General features: G+C 49.4%; 11 protein-coding genes across 11 annotated transcripts; 6 read left to right on the top strand and 5 right to left on the bottom strand.

Annotated features, from left to right (window-relative positions):
* Positions 1-111: 111 nt before the first annotated feature.
* Positions 112-1,734, top strand: EDB82DRAFT_155872 (Pre-mRNA splicing Prp18-interacting factor-domain-containing protein). Its single transcript, XM_025734002.2, has one exon. It carries the CDS (start codon positions 217-219, stop codon positions 1,606-1,608), a length of 1,392 nt encoding a protein of 463 aa, XP_025584852.1. The 5' UTR covers positions 112-216; the 3' UTR covers positions 1,609-1,734.
* A 35-nt stretch (positions 1,735-1,769) lies between these two features.
* On the bottom strand, positions 1,770-2,933 carry EDB82DRAFT_497214 (40S ribosomal protein uS4). The gene is made up of 4 exons (XM_025734001.2): positions 2,840-2,933; positions 2,722-2,787; positions 2,545-2,643; positions 1,770-2,483 (listed from the first exon to the last, which is right to left on the bottom strand). Exons 2-4 carry the CDS (start codon positions 2,784-2,786, stop codon positions 2,072-2,074), a joined length of 576 nt encoding a protein of 191 aa, XP_025584851.1. The 5' UTR covers position 2,787; positions 2,840-2,933; the 3' UTR covers positions 1,770-2,071.
* Positions 2,934-3,047: 114 nt separating this feature from the next.
* EDB82DRAFT_497212 (60S ribosomal protein eL21) lies at positions 3,048-4,219 on the top strand. The gene is made up of 3 exons (XM_025734000.2): positions 3,048-3,199; positions 3,268-3,383; positions 3,498-4,219. Exons 1-3 carry the CDS (start codon positions 3,164-3,166, stop codon positions 3,826-3,828), a joined length of 483 nt encoding a protein of 160 aa, XP_025584850.1. The 5' UTR covers positions 3,048-3,163; the 3' UTR covers positions 3,829-4,219.
* Positions 4,220-5,642: 1,423 nt separating this feature from the next.
* Positions 5,643-9,504, top strand: EDB82DRAFT_155799 (ANTH domain-containing protein). The gene is made up of 4 exons (XM_065607079.1): positions 5,643-5,792; positions 5,855-5,995; positions 6,052-6,539; positions 6,595-9,504. The coding sequence occupies exons 1-4, from the start codon at positions 5,758-5,760 to the stop codon at positions 9,183-9,185; spliced, it is 3,255 nt and encodes a 1,084-aa protein (XP_065464655.1). The 5' UTR covers positions 5,643-5,757; the 3' UTR covers positions 9,186-9,504.
* Positions 9,505-11,779: 2,275 nt separating this feature from the next.
* Positions 11,780-13,610, bottom strand: EDB82DRAFT_497206 (putative mating type protein MAT-1-1). Its single transcript, XM_025733996.2, has 3 exons — positions 12,997-13,610; positions 12,102-12,947; positions 11,780-12,047 (listed from the first exon to the last, which is right to left on the bottom strand). Exons 1-3 carry the CDS (start codon positions 13,196-13,198, stop codon positions 11,995-11,997), a joined length of 1,101 nt encoding a protein of 366 aa, XP_025584847.1. The 5' UTR covers positions 13,199-13,610; the 3' UTR covers positions 11,780-11,994.
* Positions 13,611-13,757: 147 nt separating this feature from the next.
* Positions 13,758-15,463, bottom strand: EDB82DRAFT_554619 (uncharacterized protein; the record flags this gene model as incomplete). The annotated part of the gene is made up of 5 exons (XM_025733995.2): positions 15,195-15,463; positions 14,216-15,144; positions 14,057-14,167; positions 13,956-14,009; positions 13,758-13,892 (listed from the first exon to the last, which is right to left on the bottom strand). The coding sequence occupies exons 1-5, from the start codon at positions 15,346-15,348 to the stop codon at positions 13,758-13,760; spliced, it is 1,383 nt and encodes a 460-aa protein (XP_025584846.1). The 5' UTR covers positions 15,349-15,463.
* Positions 15,464-15,790: 327 nt separating this feature from the next.
* EDB82DRAFT_554617 (high mobility group box domain-containing protein) lies at positions 15,791-16,764 on the top strand (the record flags this gene model as incomplete). The annotated part of the gene is made up of 4 exons (XM_025733994.2): positions 15,791-15,963; positions 16,009-16,133; positions 16,184-16,339; positions 16,388-16,764. The coding sequence occupies 4 exons, from the start codon at positions 15,791-15,793 to the stop codon at positions 16,537-16,539; spliced, it is 606 nt and encodes a 201-aa protein (XP_025584845.1). The 3' UTR covers positions 16,540-16,764.
* Positions 16,765-17,072: 308 nt separating this feature from the next.
* Positions 17,073-19,809, bottom strand: EDB82DRAFT_497204 (Endonuclease/exonuclease/phosphatase). Its single transcript, XM_065608550.1, has 5 exons — positions 19,491-19,809; positions 19,429-19,441; positions 19,334-19,379; positions 19,145-19,277; positions 17,073-19,100 (listed from the first exon to the last, which is right to left on the bottom strand). The coding sequence occupies exons 1-5, from the start codon at positions 19,516-19,518 to the stop codon at positions 17,509-17,511; spliced, it is 1,812 nt and encodes a 603-aa protein (XP_065464654.1). The 5' UTR covers positions 19,519-19,809; the 3' UTR covers positions 17,073-17,508.
* Positions 19,810-19,965: 156 nt separating this feature from the next.
* Positions 19,966-21,263, top strand: EDB82DRAFT_497201 (cytochrome c oxidase, subunit VIa). The gene is made up of 5 exons (XM_025733992.2): positions 19,966-20,169; positions 20,241-20,265; positions 20,388-20,547; positions 20,602-20,609; positions 20,752-21,263. The coding sequence occupies exons 1-5, from the start codon at positions 20,028-20,030 to the stop codon at positions 20,795-20,797; spliced, it is 381 nt and encodes a 126-aa protein (XP_025584843.1). The 5' UTR covers positions 19,966-20,027; the 3' UTR covers positions 20,798-21,263.
* Positions 21,264-21,553: 290 nt separating this feature from the next.
* On the top strand, positions 21,554-24,277 carry EDB82DRAFT_155700 (anaphase-promoting complex subunit 5-domain-containing protein). Its single transcript, XM_025733991.2, has 3 exons — positions 21,554-22,417; positions 22,465-22,558; positions 22,610-24,277. Exons 1-3 carry the CDS (start codon positions 21,655-21,657, stop codon positions 24,111-24,113), a joined length of 2,361 nt encoding a protein of 786 aa, XP_025584842.2. The 5' UTR covers positions 21,554-21,654; the 3' UTR covers positions 24,114-24,277.
* An 8-nt stretch (positions 24,278-24,285) lies between these two features.
* EDB82DRAFT_523727 (complex I intermediate-associated protein 30-domain-containing protein) lies at positions 24,286-25,124 on the bottom strand (the record flags this gene model as incomplete). Its single annotated transcript, XM_025733990.2, has 2 exons — positions 24,286-24,998; positions 25,046-25,124. The coding sequence occupies 2 exons, from the start codon at positions 25,122-25,124 to the stop codon at positions 24,286-24,288; spliced, it is 792 nt and encodes a 263-aa protein (XP_025584841.2).
* Between the last annotated feature and the right edge of the window lie 9 nt (positions 25,125-25,133).

Here is a 25,133-nt window from a genome sequence, read left to right as displayed (position 1 = left end):
ATCTTATTGAAACGCGTTTGCTATCCCTGTCGGCCATTTACAGGCGCGCGCGATCACGTGATGATAAGTTCTTATCAACACAATTGTCTACGCTCAGAGTTCCGCGATCTACAACGACGAAAGTATTGCCGCTTGCCTTTCTTTTACATCTGTCATCGATCGCATTATCTCTTTTAAATCAAATTTAGCCGCCAAAAGCCTCGCCGATTTCCCAGTATGCCTGCTCCTCCTCCGAAACCGCCACCATCTGGCACCGGTGCAGGTGCCGCGTCGAAGGAGGAGAACATCTACATCCCATCCTTCATCAGTAAGCGACCGTTCTACGCTGGCGATGAGGGCGACGACAACGATTATCTCAAGCACCAGCGTCGTGAGGAGAAAGATGAAAAGTCTCAATGGTACGATCGCGGCAGGAAGGCCGGTCCAGCGTCCACCAAGTATCGAAAGGGCGCATGCGAGAACTGTGGCGCCATGACACACAAGAAAAAAGACTGTCTAAGCCGGCCGCGCGCAAAGGGCGCAAAATGGACAGGAAGAGATATCCAGGCCGACGAGGTGATTCAAGACGTCAATATGGGCTGGGATGCTAAACGTGACCGTTGGAACGGCTATGATGCAAAGGAATATCGCAACGTAGTGGACGAGTTCAACCAGATGGAAGAGCTGCGCAAGCAAGCCACCAAGGGAGAAGCTGGTGATGAAGAAGCGGACGAGGGCGACAAGTACGCGGAAGAGAATGACATGAGCAAGCATCAGAGCACAGCTACCCGACAACTGCGAATACGAGAAGATACGGCCAAATACCTACTGAATCTCGACTTGGAATCTGCAAAATACGACCCAAAGACGAGATCATTGGTGGATGCCGGCGCGACAGCCGACAAGGCGGCTGATGTCTTTGCGGAAGAGGGCTTCATGCGATCGTCTGGCGATGCTGGCGCTTTCGAGAACGCTCAGCGCTACGCGTGGGAGGCCCAAGAGAAATCCGGAGACACAACCCAGCATTTACAGGCCAACCCAACGGCAGGAGAGTTCTACCGGAAGAAGGAGAGGGAAGAGGCCGAGGCAAAGCGTGCGGAGCGAGAGAAACTACTTGCCGAAAAGTATGGTGGAAATCAAAAGGCCATTCCAGCTGCTTTGCGAAATATGGCTGTGACTGAGTCAGAGACATTTGTCGAATACGACGAAGCTGGTTTGATCAAGGGTGCACCCAAGAAGGAGGCCAAGTCAAAGTACGCTGAGGATGTCATGATCAACAACCACACCTCCGTATGGGGTAGCTGGTGGTCCAACTTCAAATGGGGCTACGCTTGCTGTCATTCATTCATCAAGAACAGCTACTGCACTGGAGATGATGGCAAGATGGCATGGGAAGCCGCTGAACGTCAACGCACGGGAGCCAATCTGATCGAGGCCAAGGAAGAAGAGCCAGAAGAAGCAGTTGAGGGGGATAAGCAAAAGGATAAAGAAGAGCAGCCGCAAAAACGTACAAGAGAAGAAATGATGAATGGGGTGACAGAAGAGGAGATGGAAGAGTTTAGGAAAAAGAGACGAGCGACAGATGATCCCATGGCCAAGATGCTGGGCACAGATGAGCTTTTGACATAGCCAGGCGTTCACTAGGAATTATTATAATTAATACCACATACCATCAGGGTACCAGAAAAATCGGCCACTGAGAGCAAAGGAGACGAAATTAGTAGATTGGTTTATGTTACTCGGACCAGACTTGTTAAGCTGTTTGTTTTTTTGTACCCTGAAGTTTAGAGGTCAACTTTTCTGTCGCCAACTAGATACGTCCGGGTATTACAGCGGCGCAGATGGCATTGTTACATTCACGATAAGCAAGCGTAGTGGGTAGATGTCATGATTGGATTCATGTTTCATGGGATTCATATACACAGTGGAGAGACACCGGGAAAGTTTTGTTTGTCGTTATCCGGTGAAATCATTCCATTTTTATCCTCTGGCCAACGCCGCAAGCTATGAAGAGAATCCCCTTCCCATGAGTGGTATCCCATCACCAAGTGCCCTAGACAGGGAGAGCCGCTTTTGCATTTTTTAGTTGCATTTACTCCTCGTCCTCCTCATCCTCGCCACCCTCACCGCCCTCGGCGGCCTTGGCCTTCTTTCTGCGGACACGGCCGGGACGGCCACCACCGAAGGGCGAGGTAAGAGCGAAGTCGATATGCTTCTGGGAGTCGAGACGGACGATGAAAGAAGGAACGTTGACGATCTGCTTTCCGACTCGGATGTGACGCTGGCGGATCAGGACACGGGCGTGGTGGATAGACTTGGCGAGACCGAGCTTCCAGACACAGGTCTGGAGACGACGCTCAAGGAAATCCTCGATCTTGAGGGCCAGGACGTAATCCAGCTTCATGCGGGACTCGTCGAGAACACCAACACGGACGAGACGTCGAATGAGGGCATTGCCTTCGAAGAGACGCTTGGGGTCCTTCTCGTCGAGGGTAAGGAGCTGACTGTTTGGTGTGTTAGAAAATCTTGGATTGGCGCACACTGAAAGTGCAAAGGTTCTCATACCGGGCAGCACGACGGATCTTGGACAGAGTCAGACCGACTCGCCAGACCTCACGCTTATTGCGCAGGCCATACTCGCCAACGAGCTTAAGCTCGGAGTCACTATTATTATCGGTCAGTCTTAATTCACAATCGACTTAAACAGAGTCAAGCTCATGTTCAGTGGCCGGTGATACTGACAGTCGGGCAGACTCGAAGGGTCGGCGGGGGACACGAGAGGTCTTGGAGTGGGCGCGGGGAGGCATCCTGAAGTCTTTGTTAATTGAAGAACTTGGTGATATTCTCTGGCAGCACTTACTTGACTTGCTCCTTGGTGGTTCTGCGGGAGATGAACTTTCACGAGAGCCAACTGGCAAGCAAAATGTGCGAAGGAATTTGGCGGGCAATTCGTGATCACGTGTGCTTGACTGAACCCTAAGTTTTTCGGAAGGTGCGAGTGGGTCCCAACCCACAATCGCCCTTGCCCTACTGAGAAAAAAAAACTTCGGAAAATCTGAGGTGCCGTCCCACAAGGCCGCTCCAGAAATCCAGAACACCAAAGCGACGGACTTCACCATCTCTTTCGCCAACCCACGACTACTAACCCCAACCCTCCCGCGACCGGCAGATCACACGATTCGAGATGGGTCACTCATACGGAAAGAGAGCGGGCACCCGCGTATGTTCAACCAGCGAATTGCGAATTTCGACGACGTCGGGCATGAGACTGACGATGTGAAATTATAGTATGCCTTCAGCCGGGACTTCCGCCAGAAGGGTATGATTGCCCTGAACACCTACCTCCGACAATACCGCGTTGGAGATATCGTCGACATTAAGGCGAACGGTGCCGTCCAGAAGGGGTAAGCAACGCCCTTTTTACCAACATGCGACAAATCCTACGCGAAATTGCGGAACTTGGACGCTTTTTGGGGAATCTTGTGGAAAATGTAGCAGGAGGGCTAACAGAATTTCAGTATGCCCTTCAAGGTCTACCACGGAAAGACTGGTGTCATCTACAACGTCACCAAGTCCGCTGTCGGTGTCATCATCTACAAGCAGGTCAAGCACCGATACATCGAGAAGCGAATCAACGTCCGAATCGAGCACATCTCGCAGTCCCGATCTCGTGAGGACTTCCTCAAGCGTGTCAAGGCTAACGCTGAGGCCAAGCGTGAGGCCAAGGCCAACGGCACCGTCGTCCAGGTCAAGCGTCAGCCCCTGGGACCCCGTGGCGCCCACACACTGTCGCTCTCCGAGAACCCCCCCATGACCGTTACCCCTCTTGCCTACGAGACCACGATCTAAAAGAAAAGATATTGCGGGGGTTGGTGGTGCTTGCTTCTATTTATTTGGGGTATTGCGTCCGGATGGGAAAGAATTCTGCATGGCAAGGGCTTGCCTTTTGATGTCTGTACGGCATAGAACCAAAAAAAAAGACATCGTTTGAAGCATGCCCCTTCTCTGTATTAGAAGATACCTCTGGTGAATGTGACCGGCCCATATAGAAGGCCCGGTGATGACTTGGCGTAAAATGAACTGACGCTTCTCCCAATGTCCTTCCAATATGCTGTCCTGTAGTCCCTGCATCAAGCAAAGTCTTAAAGTTTCATGTGAACGTTTTTATTGCTGATGGCCTAGTATTTGATCGGACATCCGCCATGATTTCTGTCGAATTATACAATTGAACACTACGCAGCATCTCATCAGTCCAGGACGATCAGTGTCCAGCATTGTGTGGTAGACATGTATCGTCACAACTAGGTGGGTCGAACGACAATGAAGAATTGAAACACAGCACACCGAGTCGACATAAATGAAGCATCAGTTCTGGTCTTCAATAACTCGAATTTCGTATTATTTATGCCATTATTATCAAGATTCCGGTGTTTATTTCGATTTATTATCATATCTAGCGATAATTACCTACCCTATACATAGACCGATCTAATTCTGTAACATCCACAACAAGACCAAAATATTGATCATTACTGCTTATATCTCATCAATTGAAATAATCATGAAGACGACATGATCTGAATTTGTCCTAAGATGCGTTGCAAATCATTATCCCTTTTAGCATGTGAAGTGTAGCTTAACTTGTCAGTGCCAGTAATTCATTGACCTCACGGTATTCTGAATGCTGAGAACACCGTAAGCATTGTCTTTTGGCTTCGACTATACCATATGGATAAGTAAATCTCAGTGGCTGTACGTGATTTCAAAAGCCTGATACTAACTTCGCCCTTCATCCGTTCACATAGCATGCTTACATGGTATGTCCCATTTATATGTAATTTCTTCGTTGCATTTGTCGAAACGCCGATCTTCATGTAATTACAATATAACTCCTGGATGATTATCAGTAAAGTCCCACTTAAGGTATTAAATACAAGCCTGAGATATGGAAAAATGTATCATGCATTAGTTTGTTTTACCATTTGGATTCATAAAGTCTTTGCTGTTTTATTAACACTCTATCTAGTATTTCTTAGCCTAAATTAAGTAAACAGTGTATTTGACATTGTGCAGTCAGTAATCCTCGCTACTATTTCTCTTGAGACCTGCTGATAGCTATTCAGGGGTTATACTACATGTTGAAGCGATGGATAACTGCACTCTGTCTACATAATTGTCTTTGTAGATGTCCTATCAGCACCGTGTAAACAGTCTTTGGGCTTTTAAGGGAAAGCAACCATTTGAAGCTCAATATTGATGAAGGAATGATTATATCTTTATTTTGACCTTGTTACTGTCGTTTATACAACTCATTTAAATATACCTCGGTTCCGCAGATAACTTCTTTAGGACTCATCTTCATGGAATCTGCGGTGCCCCACAAAACAAGAATACGTACCCCATATGACGCTGTCCAGGCCTCTTCCATGGCTACGACCCAGCCACGAAAGCTACAGCATCGAATTGTAGCCAAGACGCCCAACAGTCGCCCGAACTTGTCAAGGCTGACGACGACCTCAAATTCTTGCCCTATAGAAGGGTCTGCTAAACAATCACCGTCCAAATCCTACTCTACTTCTACCGATTGTCGACCATTTACCCTCTGCCTAATTCATTTAGCTTGCGCGGCGTTGGGTCGACGGGGAAATTGTCTCGTGATTTCCAGGGGTTCCAACAGCACATACCTTTTGAAGCTCGCGAAGAAGTCTACCTATACCAACGTCTTAACCTCATATATATTAATAGCATCGCGGAGCTTGTCCGCAACCAATTGCAAACATGTCTGCTGCTGTGCGCGGTACTGAGCATACCAAGTCAGTGACACATTGCAGTGCTCGCTCTGGAAACACCAAGCTGACTCCATCATCTTGCGCAGGTCTGACCAAGAGCTCGCCATCAACATCAAGAAAGCTACAAACGCCGAAGAGATTTCCCCGAAGCGCAAGCATGTTCGCGCATGCATTGTCTACACATGGGACCACAGGTCCTCTGCCGCCTTCTGGTCCGGCATCAAGGTGTATGTCTTACACGCATTCTATCATGTCAACTTTCACTGATCGAGCGTCCCAACAGTCAACCGATCCTCGCCGACGAAGTCCAGACATTCAAGGCTCTCATTACAATCCACAAGGTGCTCCAAGAAGGTCACCCTAGCGCCCTGAAGGAAGCCATGGCGAACCGCGCCTGGATCGATAGCTTGAACCGCGGCATGGGCGGGGGAGGTGAAGGCATGCGCGGCTACGCGCCTCTGATCCGTGAATACGTTTATTACCTCCTTGCGAAGCTCTCATTTCACCACCAGCACCCCGAGTTCAACGGAACATTCGAGTATGAGGAGTACCTGAGTCTTAAGGCTATCAACGACCCCAACGAAGGTTACGAGACCATCAGCGACCTGATGGTGCTGCAAGACAAGATCGAGCAGTTCCAAAAGTTGATCTTCTCTCACTTCCGGAATGTGGGAAACAACGAGTGTCGCATTGCGGCTCTCGTGCCCCTTGTGCAGGAGAGTTATGGAATTTACAAATTCATCACGAGCATGCTTCGCGCAATGCATTCGAGTCAGTGATTCACTTACCTTCCGCTTTATGATTCTTAGGGTTAACATCCTTTTAGCTACCGGTGATGACGAAGCTCTTGAACCCCTTCGTGAACGTTACAACGCACAACATTATCGCTTGGTCAAGTTCTACTACGAGTGCTCAAACCTCCGATACCTTACCAGTCTCATCACCATACCCAAGCTTCCTCAAGACCCTCCAAACCTCTTGGCTGAAGATGATGACGCTCCTGCCCTTCCTGCGCGACCGAAGCAGGAAATCGAGCGCAAGCCATCTCCTCTACCGGAGCCTAAGAATGACGCTCCCGATGAGATGAATGAGTTTTGGAAGAGCGAGTTGGATCGCCAGAATCGAGAGTACGAAGAGCAGCAGCGCATTCTTGAGCAGCAACAACAGCAAGCACTCATGGCGCAACAGCAGGCACAGATGCAAGCGCAGCGTGAGTTTGAGCAACAGCAACAGCAGCTTATGGAGCAACAGCAGCGAGAGCAAGAGGCGCTTATGGCACAGCAGGCTCAATGGCAAACCCAGGGGCGCCTTGCGGAGCTGGAGCGCGAAAACCTCAACGCACGGGCTCAGTATGAGCGTGACCAGTTAATGCTACAACAATACGACCAGCGAGTCAAGGCTTTGGAGGGTGAGCTATCACATATCCAAAATAGTCTTGGCCAGCAGATGAATAGCAAGGATGATCAGATCCGAGCTCTCCAGGAGCAAGTTAACACATGGAGGACGAAATACGAGGCGTTGGCGAAACTTTACTCTCAATTGCGGCACGAGCATCTTGATCTTCTACAGAAATTCAAGGCGGTTCAGCTTAAGGCAGCCAGCGCACAGGAGGCTATCGACCGACGTGAGAAGCTCGAGCGTGAGATCAAGACGAAGAACCTCGAGTTAGCCGACATGATCCGTGAGCGTGACCGTGCTCTTCACGACAAGGACCGCGCGAGTGGCAGCAGCAAGGATGAGGTCGAGAAGCTCAAGCGTGAGCTTCGTCTCGCCCAAGACAAGGCCGACAACCTTGAGCGCAGCAAGGGCAACGAGCTGTCAACAATGCTTGCCAAGTACAACCGTGAGATGGCAGACCTCGAGGAGGCGCTGCGTAACAAGTCGCGTCAGCTAGAGGATGCTCAGATGAACGTCCGAGATGGTAGCTCTGATCTCGAGCAGCTTCTCCGAGACAAGGAGGAGGAGCTTGAGGTGTACAAGGCCGGCATGGACCAGACACTCATTGAGCTCAACGAACTCAAGATGAACCAGGGCGATAACGACAATGCTCTTGATGGACAAATTGATGCTCTTATCATGTCGAACCTCGACAAGATCAATGATATTATTGACTCGGTTCTTCAGGCTGGTGTTGCGCGTGTGGATGATGCTTTGTATGAGTTGGATTCCAACATGCAAGCTGGTAACCAAAATGCATCTCCCTCTTACGTACTGTCACAGATCGAGAAGGCATCAGCCAGTGCTATGGAGTTTGCTACGTCCTTTAACAACTTCATCGCGGATGGTCCCAATGCGACACACTCTGACCTCATCAAAGCCATCAACGTTTTCTCTGGTGCAATTGCCGACGTGTGCAGCAACACCAAGGGTCTCACCCGTTTGGCCACGGACGACAAGAAGACTGACTCGCTTATGAACGGAACCCGACAGCCTGCTATATCAGCGGTTCAGTTCCTACGAGGCCTCCAGAGCTTCCGACTGGAAGGCATGGACCCCTTGCAGAAGACCGATGTGGTCATCAACAACAATAACGATGTCCAGATGAACCTGCAGAAACTCAACAAGCTGGTTGAGACGTTCGCTCCAGGCTTCGGTCAGCTGGCTAATAAGAAGGGAGACTTGGGCGATCTGGTCGATTCAGAACTCAGCAAGGCTGCGGATGCCATCGCGGCTGCCGCTGCACGACTGGCCAAGCTCAGGAACAAGCCTCGTGATGGCTACTCAACCTATGAGCTCAAGGTAAACGATTCGATCCTGGATGCGGCCACGGCGATCACCAACGCCATTACGCAACTGATCCAAGCGGCCACTGTGACACAGCAGGAGATCGTCCAGGCTGGACGTGGATCGACGTCCAGGACAGCGTTCTACAAGAAGAACAACCGATGGACGGAGGGTCTCATTTCTGCCGCCAAGGCTGTGGCGTCGTCGACCAACACTCTGATTGAGACAGCAGACGGTGTCATTTCTGGCCGCAACAGTCCAGAGCAGCTCATCGTGGCCTCGAACGATGTGGCTGCCTCGACTGCCCAGCTCGTGGCTGCAAGCAGAGTCAAGGCAGGGTTCATGTCTAAGAGCCAAGAAAAGCTCGAGCAAGCCAGCAAGGCCGTGGGTGCCGCTTGTCGAGCATTGGTGCGCCAGGTCCAGAGCCTGATCAAGGAGCGCAGCCAAGAGGACGACCAGGTAGACTACACCAAGCTTGGCGCGCACGAGTTCAAGGTGCGGGAAATGGAACAGCAAGTAAGTTTAGAAACAGTTTCCTGTCATTTGTTTGCCAACATTTTTCGCTCTCATGTCTCATACCACGCCCCACGCCCCACTCCTATCTCCGATTCCCCTGTCCCCTTCCCACTCTCAAGGCCATTCCCGGACCTGTGCGAGCACAACGGTTTCTATATCCGGCAAAGTTCCGATTAGCTTCTCGTGTTAGATCAGTGACTGACAAGCCACCAAAAAAATAGGTCGAGATCCTCCAATTGGAGAACGCCTTGGCATCGGCTCGTCATCGTTTGGGCGAGATGCGGAAGATCTCTTACCAGGAAGAGTAAGGGTGTGAATATGGGCTTGCTGACAGGTATTCGTGGTATTCGGGGCCAAGAGTGTTCCGGGCTGGCCTTATCATCTTGAGGTAGATGTTTCAATTAAGACATTTAATCGCAGGGATTCTTGCATAATCTGACGAAGTTCTGTATCCTTTACCAATTATCGCCAATTCCTTTACTATGAAGTGGAATCTATGATGTTTCTACAAAAGGGAGTGTTCGAGTACCAAGGGACTGAACGCAGAGTGAATGCCATGTATATCATCCGTCATCTAGCTGTAGTGTAATTAAACCTCAGTGCCGTTCTTGGCCTCACCCAAGAACCAATTAAAAGAACCCCTTACAGTCTGGAAGAAAGAATGAAACGCAAACGCAGAGACAAAGTTCAGCCCTTGCAGAGTGTTGACATAAAGTTGACAAGATGTTTCGTATGGGACTTGGCAAAGGAATATAACGCTTTCTTTCGCGACGCGAGTAGTAACGCGAGCTACTGAATTACAGTAGCAATAAGCTCAGAGACGGACTGCCCGTAACCGTAACCGTAACCGTAAATCGTTCGTACAGTGCCGGAAGTCTAAATCTGACAGCTTAAAGAAAAGTGTCCGGTCTGAGACCATGGCGGGGAATAGTGACATGCTAGACAGGAATGGGATAGGCCAGTAGGTTAAACGCTTTCCGAATTCTTGGATCTTCCGTACATACCTGGACTCCTTTATTCCCTCAATTGCTGGAATTGAAACCTGAAATCTTTGTATGCACATAGCATCCGAAGCGTTGACTTCCATCGAGAATCTGAGTCTGATGACGCCTTGAGCTGGATGATGGTTGTGTCCGGCTCTGCGACCCTTCGATGTAGCCGGAACTGTCAAATTGTATTTCTGTCTCGTTTCTTTTTCCATGCAGACGACGTAGACAGCGCCAGCCATGTTCTACGTTCCTGACCCATGTAGACAAGCCATGTCCGGTAGAGCATCAGTCTTAGCGTTGGTGGCTGACGTCGGCTGTATGAAGGGAACTCGCGCTCGCGCAGATGCAACGAAACAGACGATGGCTGGTGGTTTCAAGATGACGAACGCTTCTGAAGTGGTAGAGCGACCACCGCGAGGTAGGCCATAACGCTCACTAGACGACGGGATCGCAATGCTGTACTGTGCAGTACTGTACATGCGGGGCCAAGACATGCTCTAAAGCAAGCCTTCGGGATGGTTAGCCCCTTACTCAGGGAGACCAGAGACCGAAGGCCTATGGTTCATCCATACCTTGGCAAGCTTGCCCTTCTCAAAGAAGGCAGGTGAAATGTGTCTTGATAGAAAGCCTGGTTGGTCAAGCCCGTACCAGGTAGTCTGGCCACTGAGACATGGGTAGCAAACATGCCAAGGCCACAAGGCCCAACTATGTCTGTTAGCCCGGTCCCTGGTGCGTCGAGTTACTTGATGCAACCCTTTCACACATCCATGCTATTTCCGTCTTAGACCTCTTGGATGTTGGAGAGTAGGGCTGAGGAGGGACTACGGACCAGGAACGCCACTCAAGTGGGCGATGATGGCGAGCCTGGAGAACTGGTGACGATTGACGTAGCGTCCAAACTCTCAATTCCTATGGACTTTGTGAGAAAACGGAATTGATGAGGATACCAGTGTAACTAACATATGAAATAGATGTGTATTGATGCCACATTCAAGACATTTGTTAGATGCTGTACACTCAAGCCATCAGCTGAGCAACTTGCTGGTATCGGGTCTTTGACATGCATACTCATACCTGAGTGCCCCATGCACAGAAACCCTGTGCTGGACCATTTCTGTCACATTTGTTTGTAGGGGTCTGTCTGGACTTGCTTGTTCCTCCACGAACTGATCCACCTTGCCGTAACAGGTTAGACTAGTAGGGATCTGCTCATCGGTCTGTGCTCACAGGAAATCGGGCTGCCAAGTACGTACTTTTCTGTTCTTTGTAGGCTCACGAGCAATGCACCTTGGTGTTTACCTACTTCTACGTAGCGGTCAGTTAGTTGCCGGGCGACAAGAAGGAAACGGCTGCACCGGTGTTCAACTGCCAGCGCCAGTAAAAAGAAAAAAAGTCAGCTGCCCGTAGAAGAAGGTTTTAGAGTGGAGTGCGTTTGAGCGCAAGGGACGACAGAATTTGATCAAACATGTGTGCCTGCTGCAACATTATGGTGGTGTCTGGAACGTCTAGGTTAAGGTTCATGAGCCTATCAGCATATGCACTCGTAGGTAGTCTAGCCCATGTGTAGCTCAAAGCAGAAACATAAAAGTACATACCTTGGTAAGTGAAATCAGGCCGGTTAAATCACGGTAGTGTCACAGTGGGCCAATGACAGGGCCAGGCTAACAGGTTCATCAACATCCATGTCCTCAGATCCTGACGATCGCCAAGTGACTAGTGTCCCACGCCCCTAGCTGTCAAAACACTCCGTTCTGCCCCACTGGAGAATGCGCCGTGCTAAACACAATTTGGACCTCGGACATGAAGACTGCAGCAAAGACTAATGAAGTGTGTGTATTATTTCATTATACTACTTTACAGTAAACCGAAATCATCAACGTAGACCTCGCCAGCCTGATGCGAGTGCCCTCGACAACTGGGTATCATCGCAAATAGTTCATTCCCACCCGACCACCTGCCTTGTTGTGCCGAATCATGATCGATCATGGATCCCAAGATTAAAAGTTGGCGAGGAAGCCACCACCGATGACCTTATTGGAATCCTCGTGTGCTGCTGTAGTGTTAGATCACGCTCAAGTCTTTTTGAAATGTTGTTGAGACTTACCCTGGCGCTCTCGGTTTACTCGATCAAACATGGCCTTGTCGACAGACCAAGCACTGGTGATGTCCATGATACCAGCATCCAAAGAGGTGTCGATGTTAAGCTCGCGAACCTGAGGAATGTTTCCAGGGAGTTGGTTGAAGTCGTAGAGAGTGTTCGAAGGCATGGGCTCATCAGCGATGGAAATCTGGACATCCTGAAAGCTATCGAGATCATCCACTTCCCAAGAGTGAACAAATCGGCTCTGGAAGAACTCGGCATCGTACTCAGGGCCGAAAAGATCTTGAACAGCCGCACAGGCATTGTTGTGGACCAATTCGACGAACTCAGCCTTCTCAGTGGTGGCTGGGACAGGATCGTAGAGCTGCTCCCCGACACCATCGACAGCGTCGCCAGCGAAAGTACCAGCAGGGGTCATGATACCGCTCTGAGAAGTCCACATCAGAACTTGCAGGTGCTGGGAATACTCAGGAAAGTAGCCAGCGACAAGAACATCTGTAAGCAGATCGATCTCGGTGGTGGGGTGCTCAAGGTCCTGGATCAATCCCATGTTCTCCGACATAATAGTGACATCCTGGCTGAGGACCATGTCACCATAGTTGTCACGATTGATCTGCCAGCCGAGAGTCTGAAAGTATTCGACAGGCTCCAAGATCTTCATCATGGGGCATGCAACGCTGAGAAACGCAGTCAAGTTGCATTTGGCCTTGCCGACATGGTCTCGAATGAAGGAGTAGACCTTGGCAATCAGGGCCCATTTGTTTCGATGAGGGTCCTTGGCCCAGAGCTGAGTCAAAAAGCCGGAAGCATTCTTCTGCTGAGCGTCGGGAAACAGCTTCATGTAGTAGGCTTGACATGGTGAGTATGTTTTTGGGAATCAGACTGTATGTTAACTTACTTCGAAAGGCCATGAAGCCATTCAGAGGGCGCTTGGCGCGCTGACCCGGATCCCCGATGGAGGCAGCGAGGGAAGCGGCGAGCTCAGGACCACAAACGTCGAGAATTTCTCTCATCATGGAGGGATTCTCCATAGCGGCGTCCAGGCGTTCCTGAGAACAGTTCTGGATGGCCTGGAGGAGTTGGTTCTTGTAGTCGCTCATGTCGAAATGCGAAGGGGTGCGAGGCAAGAGTTTCCTTGAATTTGACGAAGGAAAAAACCCGTGGTAAGGGCAAGAGAAAGAGACGAATTTAAAGCCCAAGATATGAGAAGTTGGTGGGTGGGCTTTACTGAGTGTGGGAGGGAAGGGGGTGGATGAGAGATTGGAGTGGCGTGTAGAGCAAAGGAGTGTAAGCAAATTCCTTGGCAACAAACAGCCGTGTGGGGTACATTAACTGCTGGCTGGCAGTGCCAAAAAGTGGCAAGCAATTTGAAAGTTGCGAGGCACTGCCTAGCGCGATTCGAAATGGCCAACAACCTAACACGCCGCTTTACACTGGCGGGAACTGCTAGAGACCATAAGTGGTCTTGACTGGGTAAGACCATAATGTAGCGAGGTAGATAGCAAGGTAGAATAGTATTATTCTGCAGAAGTGTAGAAAACAGCATCACTAAGGTTGATTTGGTGTAAAGTAATCAGAGCCCACTGCTGCCTACATAGGTATATACATGAATACGGCTTATAGAGCTACCCTTACAACCCATTCCCAAGTACTAGACGACTATTGCTTGTAAGTCATAATGAAGAAACCATCGTCAGGCTCCTCAGGGTCATCGTGAACCCCCACAGAGTGAACTGCAGTGGACATGAAAGGGAGACCAAGATTTCCAGCTGCATCTGCACGAGGTTTTTGGATCTGATACACATAAAATTAGAATCTGAGAACGAAACCGAGGACTTTAACCAGCAGATCACTTACCACAGGAGAATAATACAGAAAATCCTCGTTGACATCAGTCAGATAAACAGCAGACTGGTTGGGTTAGCTATTGGAGTAATATGAGGAAGAACGTCACATACAGCATCATCCGGGCACTCCTTCGCATAGGTACGACCTGAAAGACGAGCGAACCGGTTGTACTGACGGATGGTTGCGCGCTCCGAAAGAACACGTCGACTGCGTGGGTGGTTCTAAATACCGTTAGCTCTGCTTCAAGAATATGTGCTCAGTATTCTTACCAAGTCCAACTCTTCCCTGGCGGTGGAATATTTATCCTCGAATTCTCGGAAGATGGTAAGGACTGAGCTCGGAAGCTTGTACTTGATGGTTACTTCGTCCGACTTAGAATGCTCCGACTCGGCCTTCTCGGGCTCGGGTGCGAACCCAGAAGGAGACCCTGACTCGGACCCAGAATCTGCCGACTCGGATTCACAATAGTTGGAATAGCCTGAGTCTTCCAAAAAGATGGCTTGTTTGCGGTTTCTGATAAAGTTGTTCCATGGGGACCCGGGAAGCTTGATGTAGGGGTGCCATTTGGGAGCTGCGTGCCAGGTCTCATCTCCGTGTGTCTTGATCATGAGCTTGCTGCCACATTTGGATATCTTGACATCGTCTTGAGTAACACTGTACTCAAAAGCAGGGGGAGGTGCGATGGCTGGCTTGTTACTGTAGATGCTGCCGCAACTGGAGATGAAGACCTTGAGATAAAGATCAACGGCTGGAAGGACCGGCATACGTTCGAGTCTGTCCCAAGGGAAGTCTTTGAGATGAGGCCCAATAGTATAAGCAGTGTATAGAACCGATACTGTGGCCTTCGACACGAGGGCGGCTGCACGAAGCTTAGGATGCTCAGGCATGCTCACATCCCGGGTTCCTGCAAGCATGCTCATAAAGCCCAGGTTGGCCATAGGGCGTTCGTTGGTATAGCCCCCGATCCAAGCAGATGGCATGTTGGGTCTGGAAACGAAGCGGCGGGCTTCGTTATGAGCGAAGATGACATCCACAGCCTGAACATACCAAGACACAAGGCACGCATCGATGAGATAGAACGTGCTGCGACCTGGGACTAATTTGACAGCAGTGGTCCGGATCTTGCTAAGAACCTCGTTGTCGATACCAAGGTTCAGTAGCATGTGTTTCGCAACGGCGGAGACTATGCGCAAGACCTCTAGGGGCCTATCAGCAGATATTCAAGATTGACTGCAAAATACAGCTTACCGGGTGTGAGGAAGACCTCGCCGCTCTTGGGCAAGAGACCAGACTTCAGGATGATGCCGTAGATCTTGTCATCCAGAGCACGGAGAGCTACCTCAGGCTTGTAGATGATTGCTTTCTCCTCCCACAGAGGGTTGAAGCTGAAAGAAGTATCCATGGTCGCAGACGTATGGTGAAAGAACTAGGCCAGTTGGCAGGAAAACTACTCAGGTTGCCAGGAACCTAACGGACGGAATATTTAGACCAAAATTTTCAGGGAGAATAGCCTCAGACACTGTCGCCAGGTGACAGTGAACCAGTGAATCATTCACCGTCGAGGACACCAAGTTACGTAACAAACAAACAGAAATTAAATCCAACTCACTGCAGGCGGGTGCCTAGGCAACAAGGTATTGTTCATGTAACGGGCCAAACATTAGGCTTGATTTTGATATTGTTTAACTCCAGTTACAACTGAACCGCCTCCCCCCATTGTTCATCACGCTACCAAGCCTGCTCTCGAAAGTCTTCCTGTATACACTCCGCAATCCAACTCCCAACCACTGCTTGAAAAGTTCAAACACATAAGCAAGCTCTAGAACACGGCAAAATTTACCAAGATGTCTCGAAACCCACAAAGGGGTCTTCTCCAGGGTCCTTTGGGAGTTTTCATGCCCCCTGAAGCCGAGGTCCCAATCACCATGGTCTACAGTCGGTCGCAAGCTGATATCCACGTTTTCGTCCCCGAAACTGCATCAATGACACTCGTGAATCGTGTTGCAGACAATTTGAGGTAACTTACTGTCTCAAAAAAGATGAACCAAGCTAACCGTTGCAGCCGCCGTGTCCAACAACCTGTGAAGGTGTTTCACGATGAGGCCCGAAAGAAGTATCGACTTTGCCCAGTTCCAAAGGACATTTTTGCCAACACCTCAACTTACGGGAGATACTGTTTCACTCGTGGTATGTTACCTCATACCAATTCAGGAGGTATAATTTTGACAGGTGGAAAGATCGATCTACTCCAGTGACGGTTTCTGAAGAAGACCCGACTGTTGGTGAGGGTGGGCAACGGATTCCGCGTCCCAGAAACAGTTGGATGCTATACCGCCAAGCCAAGTCACAACAAATCATCGCCGAGCACGAAGGACTCACAGCGGGAGAGCTCTGTAAGTAGTATCTGCCATAAGAAAGTACTGCGCTGATATGAAATATAGCCAGGATTATTTCTACTATGTGGAACCGTGAGACTCCCGAGACTCAGGCTTACTGGCATCGACTGGCCGATCAGGAAGGCGCCGATCACAAACGGCTTTATCCTGGATACAAGTACTCTACAAACGGAGGACGTAGCAGCCAACAGCCTTGAAATATGAGTTGATCTGAATCAGGCAATGGTAATGAGATGATTGTTCAAGAAACACTCATATCAACCATTAGGCGCATATCGTGCTGTTGCATAATGGCAAGCGTGGACATGGACATGGGGTGGTACTGTTCTCATGGATTTGATGATACCTATAGTGGGATGCAAGCAGCTTGACCTCCGAGTTTCTAGCTGTTAATTCGGATCGTTGTTACACGTTGTTGCTCTGATTCTTCATATGAAGAGTCTTCTGGGCCTGAATCAAATCGGAACAAGGAACAACAAGCGACACGACGGTCGCACAGCTTGTAACGCACTTACTCTGTTTACTGTTGCACTGATTTATGGCAAAAAGGTCGCTCTTAATATTAATGACTAGCTAGATACATAAATACCTAGCCCATCGACAACGATCTACGCTGTGTTATGGTGGAAATTGATTAAGGTCAATCACTGGACTCTCGCTCTTTTACCACGTCACTTGTAAAATGTCTACCTTGGATTCAATATCACAACACTGGTGGAAACCATGTTGTACTACTTGAACATGTTCTATTATGACCTCTCTTCTATTGCTCTCAGTCTTCTATACACCTGACTACTACCCTACTCTTGTACTAGTATAATTATGTGCGTATGTGACTACTCAGTTACCATGAACAACCTAAACTTGCTCCCCCAAGACTACGACCCATAGTTTATCTAATTGTGTATCTGTTTAGTACACCTAGCAAATGAAATGCTCACGTCAACGGTTCACTGAAGAACCACTCCAATCACTGCTCCAGATGAATGTACTGCAACGCCACTCCGAGTTCCTCTCCTTCTCTCCTGACGGTCCCAGTGGCCGCGGGCAAATGTAAAAGGAACGACCTGTCGATAGAATTAGCTTTCAAGGCTTGATGTTGTATAGGTAGCCAACATTGCAGCCACGGCGTTGTGCAACGAGAACGCCACCGCATGAACGTTGGATCAGTTGCCGTTGTAAGACGTACCACAATTGACTCCCGATTTCTTGGTAGTAAGGCTTATGCAGGGTTCGTCATGTTCGCATCTTGGTGCAACCCTCTTTCCCAGCAACTTGGACCATGACTCCTTGGCTTCTATTGGGTCGAACACTCTGTCAGGAGAGTCGGGCCCGTTTCCGCGATGAGAGACCCTGAGCGGTGACCGTTCTGTAAACATAGCTTCTGGAGTGTTTGTTTGTTGCGGACTGGTTATTCCTCTTGTCGAGACTGTTGGTTTCTTTGTCGGGGAGGGAATAGAACTTGCCTCCACTCGCCCCAACCTGTCATGTTGAGCCGCTGGCGCTTTGGGCTTGAAGAACCCTTGTAGCGTGCGTTGACCAGGCGCCACCTTGCTCTTGGGATCTTTGGCACCTATCGAAGACTTGGACTTCTTGAGTGGCCGGCTTGTCGTGCTGGTGGCATATCCAGGTCTTTTAGCATTCAGTGGAGAGACGGACTGTTTGGTTGGGCCAGGAGTCTCACCCAGCTTTAGTGTAAGTGGAGTGCTGGCTTGGGGCTCTGAAGCTGCATCCGACGTCTCTTTGAACTCTTCAGCGCTGCCATCCCCATCCATTAAAGATTTTGCAGCAGCGCCTGGATTCGCAGGTTCTTGTGGAGGGGCGGCTGAGGTAGCTTTCTTTGTGAACATGTCGCGGATGCTCTGACGTCGGTCAAACTCTGGCATCAGCTTTGCAGACAAAGGAAGCAGATCCTTCGTATTCCAATCTCGAAGGCGCCGCTCGCCTTGAAACATGCCAGGTGGGTTCATCATTTCCGGTAAAGCACGTTCCTCGCCCTGTACCATCACTGTGTCGGAGAAAGTGGCAAAGACAGGACAATGATCAGATCCCATCAAGCCCTCCTGAATGTTCGAGAAGTTGAACCAGGTCTTGATACCGTCGCTACATAAGACGTAGTCGATCCGACTTCCGTTATTGGCAGGGCGTGTGTTGCGCTTGGTATCCCAGCAGGTATTCATGCCAGCTCGCTCGGGGTGAAAGTAGCGACACAAATCCCAAAGGACAGGATCTTTGTGGCTTTGGCCTCTGTCCCCAAGTACGCCCTCTTCAAAGATGAGTTGGTTGAAGATGCGCCGCGCAGGCATGCTCATCCATTCGCTCAGGTCGAGATTTCCTTTGCGAAGCGTCTCCGCGACATTGGTCGAATCAACCTCGGAGCGAACAATGTTCAAGTCGCCTGTGAGAACGACCTGCTTCCCTGCAGCGACTAAGTTTCGTATCCGCACATCAAGTGCTTGAAGGAAACCGATTCGAAAATCGTCGCGGGTTTCATCGCGGTTTGCAGGACTGTAAACCCCAAGGAGTACAAAACCTGGAAACTCAAGGATGACACAGCGGCCCTCTGAGTCCAGAGTTGCTTCGTCGACGATACCGTCGAGCTGGCCAGGTCGAGGATAGCCACCGATCTGTTGGTCGTCTGGGAGATCGCGGTATCTAGTCATGGACTTTGGAGGAGTCAAGATGCCGGTGATTCCTTCTTCAACTCGTATAGGAGCACATGTAGAGTTGCGTGTGTAGATGGCGACGCCAGAGTATCCTGGGAGTGTTAGGAGATGCTTTTAAGAAGAGGGAGCGACTTGCCTTTTTTGTGCTTCGGCAAGCTGAAGAAGACATCCCACCCTGGGATGAGAACCATGTCATCGCGTAAGTCTTTTTGTTGGATCTTAGTCTCCTGCATAACAATAATATCCGCTTCTAGGATATCGAACATAGCCTGATTGGAGGTGAGTGGAAGGAATCGGGTGTAGGGTGTGAGAGGAAGAAGCTTACTTGGAAGGTTCTCTTTTCCCTCCAAGGTTGATAACCGAATGGATTCCTGAGGCTTCCTTAGTATCCTATTTTGACTGTGATTCACTGTGACAAACCTGATGCCGTTGACTGTAGAAGCGGTTAGTGCAAGGGCTTCATAAGAAGTGGGTGAACTCACCATTCCAGGTGGTAAGTCGAAACGCCATGATTCCAGATACGAAGATTTGAGATTAATAATGAGAATTGTCACAAGTGAGCAGACGCGAATGTCGTGAGAGCCTCACGACTCATTTCGGAGTACTAATGATCTTGTGGTCATGAGTCGAAGTGTGGAAGGATTCGCTATGAGAGGGAAGAGGCAGCAATTGGGAGAGTTTGAGGAAATTTACAGTATCTGGAAGCTTTGAAACAGAAGTAATGCAAAGTGTAGAAGATTTGAGCCTGCCTGTATTGAGTGCTGCTCCCTAAACAGCAAGACACTCCAGTATAAGATGCCGTGATCCTTGCAATGACGCAGAGCTCCACCGCGTGGTGTTGAGCCTGCACCAGCGCGCCCCCAGCACGAGGTCACGTGCGTAAAAACTCCGGCTGGGGAATTTGATACCTTACAATTGAGGCAGCTTTCATTGGCGGTTCTAACCGAGCTCGTCCAAGAATGACCTGACCACAAACTTGCTTAGACTCATCAACCGTCGAGCGAACAACAACGTCCACGATGTCCGCCGTCCGATTCACCCGCGCTGCCACGCGCGCTACCGCCCAGCTTCGCGCTCCCGCCCAGCGCCGATTTGCCAGCACACAGAACGAGTTCATCAAGGAGCGTCAGCACATCAAGGAGCACGCTGCTGGTACCACTGGTGAGTCGACAATCAACGACGCCGAATTAGGTCAATTGGAGGCATAAAGCATGGCTGCTGACGATTGACAGAACTCTGGAAGAAGATCTCTCTCTAGTACGTCCGAACTCGATCCTTTGAGCGAATTACGAACCCGGCATCGAATCCGGAGCATCGAATGTTGGAGACGACGTGATTGTGGTGACGAGTCGGGATAGCAATGGCTAACATGATTAAAGCGGTGTCGCCCCCTGCCTTATTGCCGCCGGTGCCAACGCCTACTGGCTCTGGAACGAGCACTGGGAGCACTGGTCTCACATGCCTCCTCTGGAGGAGCGCACCGAGTACCCCTACCAGAACATCCGTTCCAAGAACTACCAGTGGGGTAACGGAGACAAGGTGAGTCTGGTTGGAAACCCCTAGCTGATTTGTACGTTACTAACATTATCGTAGACTCTCTTGTAAGTTGTGACATCATTGTAGTTGAAGAAGCTTGAGTAGCTCTAGTAAAGCTATAATAAGCTTGGATACCAGCTTCAGGCTACTGAGCTTGAAACTTTCTTGCTCTACAGTTCTGAGAGATTACGTACTAACATTGTATAGCTGGAACGACGAGGTTAACTACCACAACAAGGACAAGGTCGCCTAAGTATGATCTGTTGATAGCTCATACGTTGGACAATTGCTGGATCGCTCCTTTAAGGACTACTCCCTCTGGAGATGCTTCGTACATGTTCCCTAGACTCGAATTGACTGATTGTTGAAGTGTTGGACTCTGAGTTAACGCGTGAACTAAACAAGGCAAACATGGTAGTGTGTCAAATCATAGGGATAGAGCCTTGTATCTGCCATCGGATTTGTCTGCTCATCTTTGAGTTCCTGTCATACACTCCTGAACCTCTACTTTCTGTCTCCTCCCATGTACTGGCCTACCTCGTCTAATTTTTATCTAATGTCTTCTAAATGACTATTGTTTATCTTCTAAAATGTGACAATTATTGTCTGAGGTTTATCCTATTTATGCTAAGTTTTGCCTCGGTCTCATCATAAATTCTTCTAAATCTCCTCCAAATACCCCCTTAAACTTGTCTAAACTTGTCTAATGTTAGTATTGTCGTCGTGATGCAGCCCCCACCAACTGAGGGGATTGTGTCATCTCACTTCAAGCGTCGAGCTGGACAAGCCCCACTTAAACAACGACCCTTAACAACAACATCAGTACAGACGCGCCACCCGTAAGTGGTCAAGCAATTAAAATACCATTTACTGGGATTTCATTCCTGAAGAAGATCAGACAAACCTGAGATCAACGAGGTAATTGTTAGCTAGAGGTAGCTTGTATCTTTGGCAAGAGCGATCTTCTGGGCATCTGATTAACTTTTGGGCAGGCGCGTCTGGGTGCCGTGTAGAAAGAACGTCGCTTGCCTCTGGACATATCACTCCATATCATCTTTCTTCCTCGAGAAATTTCCCTCCCTAAAGTATTTTGATTCATGGCTCGAAATCATGGCCCGATATCTCAACCCGGCCAAAATCGGCCTTCTCGCCCTCGTAGAGCTCTATGTTGAAGACGCCGTGCCGAGTGATGCTATCTTACCTGTGCTGTCTTTTGTCACTTCTCATCTCATGGACTACACTCCTTCAAAAGCTTCCGCCGACCAGTCCGAGAGATGGAGCAAAGCAGAGCGCACTGTTGGGCTCGTCATCAGCATCAAAGATTTCGAAAAACTCCTCGGAAGCTACCCTTTTCTGATGGGTATGCCTGGACGAAGATTATGGGACCAGTTCCTCGGCAAGCTTTGGGATATCAACTCCTTAGATGCGCTCCACAACTTCTTTGACAACTTGTCTGGGATGCTGGCCAAGACAAAGGAGGAGCGAAAGAGACTGGCTGAATTGGGCCAGCCCGTAGAAGAGGAGGAAGGCATCAAGCTCTCCCCAAACTCTCCTTTTGGAACATTCGTACGGAGAGCAAGACTTGAATACCAACGACTACAATTTCACGACTGTACAGAGTTGTGGAAAAACTTTGTACGATATCGACAACCAACTGCCTCTTATCTGAAGCGCGAAATCCCCGGATTTGGGCGACTGAGTTTTGACAACGTTCTTCTGATGGGTGAACAAGAGGACTGGGATCACCAGAGTGTCATGGCATTGGCTTCAGTGGCTTATGGCGACATGCTCACAGGAGACCAGAGCGGGTCACTCCCCGTGAGCACCGACGACATTGAGAGTCTCCTGGAATTCCAGATCGAGCAGATGCAGAGTAAGAGACCCGCGAATGCATTTGTTCATAAATGCTAATTCGGCCAGAATTTGGCAACAGAGTACCTCTCGAGATCCGCCATCAGTTTCACGACCTACTCAATGATAGTTACCTTGTCCCCAGTCTGACACACTACCTCAAGTAAGTTGGCAGTTGCCACAGGCAGTTTCCGTGATCTTTAACAGTAGACAGGTTTCTTGACTCATGGAGAGCTGGGGATTATCCCACTGCATTCGATTATCTTCACAGATACTTCGACTACACTATGCAGAATCGAGACCGTCTGTTTTACCAGTACGCTCTGATGAATCTTGCTGTCCTGCAAGCCGACTTTGGCTGCCACAAAGAAGCAGTGGCTGCCATGCTCGAAACCGTTTCGACAGCCCGAGAGAACCGCGACATGACGTGTCTCAACTTTGCCTTGAACTGGCTCTTCCACTTTGGTCGTGCACATCCTGACCTTGTCCACAACCTGGAATCTAATAGTATGCTTGGTACGGGCAAAGAAAGCTTGGCCTTTCTCAGAGTCAAGGCCAAGGAGACAGGCATGTGGACATTGTGGAGCTCGGTTCTGCTCAGCGAAGCCAAACTCGGACTTCTCAACGGCGACAGTGTGGCCACAGCGTTTGAGTCTATAGTCCGAAGCTCGCACATCATAGTCGAGAGAAACATGAAGAATATGTTTGGCTCTCATTTCTCGCTCACCTCGGCACTATGGGATAGACTTGGGCTATCGACTCTTTCGTCCGCTACTTGCGAGGTCTTCCTGAGATGCCATGCCCGCAACGCCATATTTGACGATGAGCTTAAGCTTACTTGCCGCCTTGCTCTTTTACTAGCATTGCGTGGTCGTTATGATGAAGCATTAAGCAAATTGGAACAATTGGAAGAAAACTCTTTACGATCTTGGAAACCAAGCCAATACTGGCACAAGTATCGAGGAATCACCAAGCTCAAGAGAGACCTTCATCATAACAACCTGGAAGGAGCTGAGAGACTGCTATCTCAGGTCCTACAATCTAAGATGGATGACCTCGAACCTGACATGGCATTTTTGGTCGATACTCTACACATCGACTATCTTACTCGTCGGGGAGACCTGCAAGCAGCTTTTTCCAAGGTCGACGACATGATGTCGCAACTCCAAGACGAGAAGAAGGATGTCGTTCTTCGAGTCAAACTCCTACTACTCAAAGCCTCTCTTCTCGACAAGTGTGGCCGGCCTCAGAGGGGATTCACAACTGCTCTGCGAGCTGCAAGCATTTCGTGGGGAGCTCGTCTCATTCCTTGTCTCTGGCAGGCGATTGGATCTGTGTCGAACATTCTGATTTCGCTGGGAGAATTCGAGGCCGCCTCTCAACTTTTGCTGGCTATCATTCCTCGCTCTTTAGAGTGTGAGACCGCAAGCCTGGCAGCTCAGCTTTACAGTTATCTCGCTGATGCCAATATGGGACTTGCTGGAAAATTCGAGCCCAGGTCATCGAAACGAACGGAATACATGACCAAGGCTCTCGCTGCTATACAGAAATCTTTTGACCATTACTCAAGTATCGAAGACATCAACATGCAATGTCAAATGATGGCGAAGAAGGCTATGATCATGAAGTTAATGGGGGATCTAACATTGGCAGCAGATTACGCTGCGGCGTACGTATCACTCAAGAAGACTGCTGAATCACTCAGTCTCGAAGGGTAACGTTTGATGACTGCAGGCATAAATACATATCTACCGACGCAACCAAATTAGACCTCGCTGTGCCTTTATTTGTACAAAGACCAACAATATATCAGTCAGTCCATAGAGGCTCATTCACGGGCATAAAGTCTATAAATACATGAGCAATATCGCATTGTCCTATGGCTAGGATCTACCACCGCACCCTTTCACCCTTTTTATTCCTCAGTTCACCTCCTTCTGAGATAGCCGAAGCTTGAGGTTCTTCCATTATGTCAGCCTCACTTGCGTCGTTCGTGGCCCAGGCTCTTTCTATACAAAGCTCAAAAGGACCATCAACGCGGTCTGTCAGCCCAACACCAACAGTCAGTACCTTCTGTCGCAACATTTCAGTCTGCGGCTCCACGACGAAACCATGGTTTGTTCTAACAAAGTCGTTCCATTTGATCAGCACAGTTTCCCAGTGACCCGGTCGTTTCGGAAACAGTCGATGTTGGTGCAGGTCTGAGGGCTCAACACTCTCTGTCTGCACATTGACGAAGTAACTGCGGCCATCGGATTTGACGCGCAGGGCGAGGTATATGTAGGGGTCAATATCCCACATTGAACGACCAAACATTGTAGGTCTTTGGTCAGGAGATCGGAAGCCGGCGAAGCCTGTACGCTGGATGTTGGGACGATCATCAGGAAGGCGGGTAGAGATGTTGCCGTGAAAGCGGGCATAGGCGGAGGGTGTCTTTGAACTAGTATTCGACTCGGTAGACTTGTGGAAGTCAAAGTTACTTTGTGAGAAACCTCCAATGGTTTTGTCAGACATAACAATGCAGTCGCGAACGCTTTCGGGGGCGTTAAAATCGTATAGCGGCTTGGGCTGTGTAGCGCCTTTGATAGCCTCGAAGCTCACAGCTGCAATGGTCAGCTTTGGGTCTTACTCGAGGACAACCAGAGTATACCTATTCGCGTGCGCCTCTTCAGCTCGTCCACGCTTCGACCAAAAAAGCTTCTCGATAAGAGCGTATGCGTGACCCTCATGATGGGCGA

The sequence above is a fragment of the Fusarium venenatum genome (assembly GCF_020744135.1).
Source record: "Fusarium venenatum strain MPI-CAGE-CH-0201 chromosome Unknown EDB82scaffold_2, whole genome shotgun sequence".
Classification (NCBI taxonomy): domain Eukaryota; kingdom Fungi; phylum Ascomycota; class Sordariomycetes; order Hypocreales; family Nectriaceae; genus Fusarium; species Fusarium venenatum.
The sequence above is the reverse complement of the archived record's forward strand: the minus strand, read 5'-3'. Positions and strand labels throughout refer to the sequence as shown.

Coding starts and splice junctions, on each gene's coding strand:
- EDB82DRAFT_155872 (XM_025734002.2), top strand. CDS start 217: ATGCCTGCTCCTCCTCCGAAACCGCCACCATCTGGCACCGGTGCAGGT.
- EDB82DRAFT_497214 (XM_025734001.2), bottom strand. CDS start 2,786: ATGCCTCCCCGCGCCCACTCCAAGACCTCTCGTGTCCCCCGCCGACCC. Junction 2,644..2,721: donor CCCTTCGAGTCTGCCCGACT/GTCAGTATCACC, acceptor CGATAATAATAG/TGACTCCGAGCTTAAGCTCG. Junction 2,484..2,544: donor AAGATCCGTCGTGCTGCCCG/GTATGAGAACCT, acceptor CACACCAAACAG/TCAGCTCCTTACCCTCGACG.
- EDB82DRAFT_497212 (XM_025734000.2), top strand. CDS start 3,164: ATGGGTCACTCATACGGAAAGAGAGCGGGCACCCGC. Junction 3,200..3,267: donor GAAAGAGAGCGGGCACCCGC/GTATGTTCAACC, acceptor GTGAAATTATAG/TATGCCTTCAGCCGGGACTT. Junction 3,384..3,497: donor AACGGTGCCGTCCAGAAGGG/GTAAGCAACGCC, acceptor ACAGAATTTCAG/TATGCCCTTCAAGGTCTACC.
- EDB82DRAFT_155799 (XM_065607079.1), top strand. CDS start 5,758: ATGTCTGCTGCTGTGCGCGGTACTGAGCATACCAA. Junction 5,996..6,051: donor TTCTGGTCCGGCATCAAGGT/GTATGTCTTACA, acceptor GCGTCCCAACAG/TCAACCGATCCTCGCCGACG. Junction 6,540..6,594: donor GCTTCGCGCAATGCATTCGA/GTCAGTGATTCA, acceptor ACATCCTTTTAG/CTACCGGTGATGACGAAGCT.
- EDB82DRAFT_497206 (XM_025733996.2), bottom strand. CDS start 13,198: ATGAGCGACTACAAGAACCAACTCCTCCAGGCCATCCAGAACTGTTCT. Junction 12,948..12,996: donor TGGCTTCATGGCCTTTCGAA/GTAAGTTAACAT, acceptor CACCATGTCAAG/CCTACTACATGAAGCTGTTT. Junction 12,048..12,101: donor AGTAAACCGAGAGCGCCAGG/GTAAGTCTCAAC, acceptor ACACTACAGCAG/CACACGAGGATTCCAATAAG.
- EDB82DRAFT_497204 (XM_065608550.1), bottom strand. CDS start 19,518: ATGGCGTTTCGACTTACCACCTGGAATG. Junction 19,278..19,333: donor GGGAAAAGAGAACCTTCCAA/GTAAGCTTCTTC, acceptor ACCTCCAATCAG/GCTATGTTCGATATCCTAGA. Junction 19,101..19,144: donor CTTGCCGAAGCACAAAAAAG/GCAAGTCGCTCC, acceptor TAACACTCCCAG/GATACTCTGGCGTCGCCATC.
- EDB82DRAFT_497201 (XM_025733992.2), top strand. CDS start 20,028: ATGTCCGCCGTCCGATTCACCCGCGCTGCCACGCGCGCTACCGCCCAG. Junction 20,170..20,240: donor GCACGCTGCTGGTACCACTG/GTGAGTCGACAA, acceptor GACGATTGACAG/AACTCTGGAAGAAGATCTCT. Junction 20,266..20,387: donor TGGAAGAAGATCTCTCTCTA/GTACGTCCGAAC, acceptor ACATGATTAAAG/CGGTGTCGCCCCCTGCCTTA.
- EDB82DRAFT_155700 (XM_025733991.2), top strand. CDS start 21,655: ATGGCCCGATATCTCAACCCGGCCAAAATCGGCCTTCTCGCCCTCGTA. Junction 22,418..22,464: donor CCAGATCGAGCAGATGCAGA/GTAAGAGACCCG, acceptor TAATTCGGCCAG/AATTTGGCAACAGAGTACCT. Junction 22,559..22,609: donor AGTCTGACACACTACCTCAA/GTAAGTTGGCAG, acceptor AACAGTAGACAG/GTTTCTTGACTCATGGAGAG.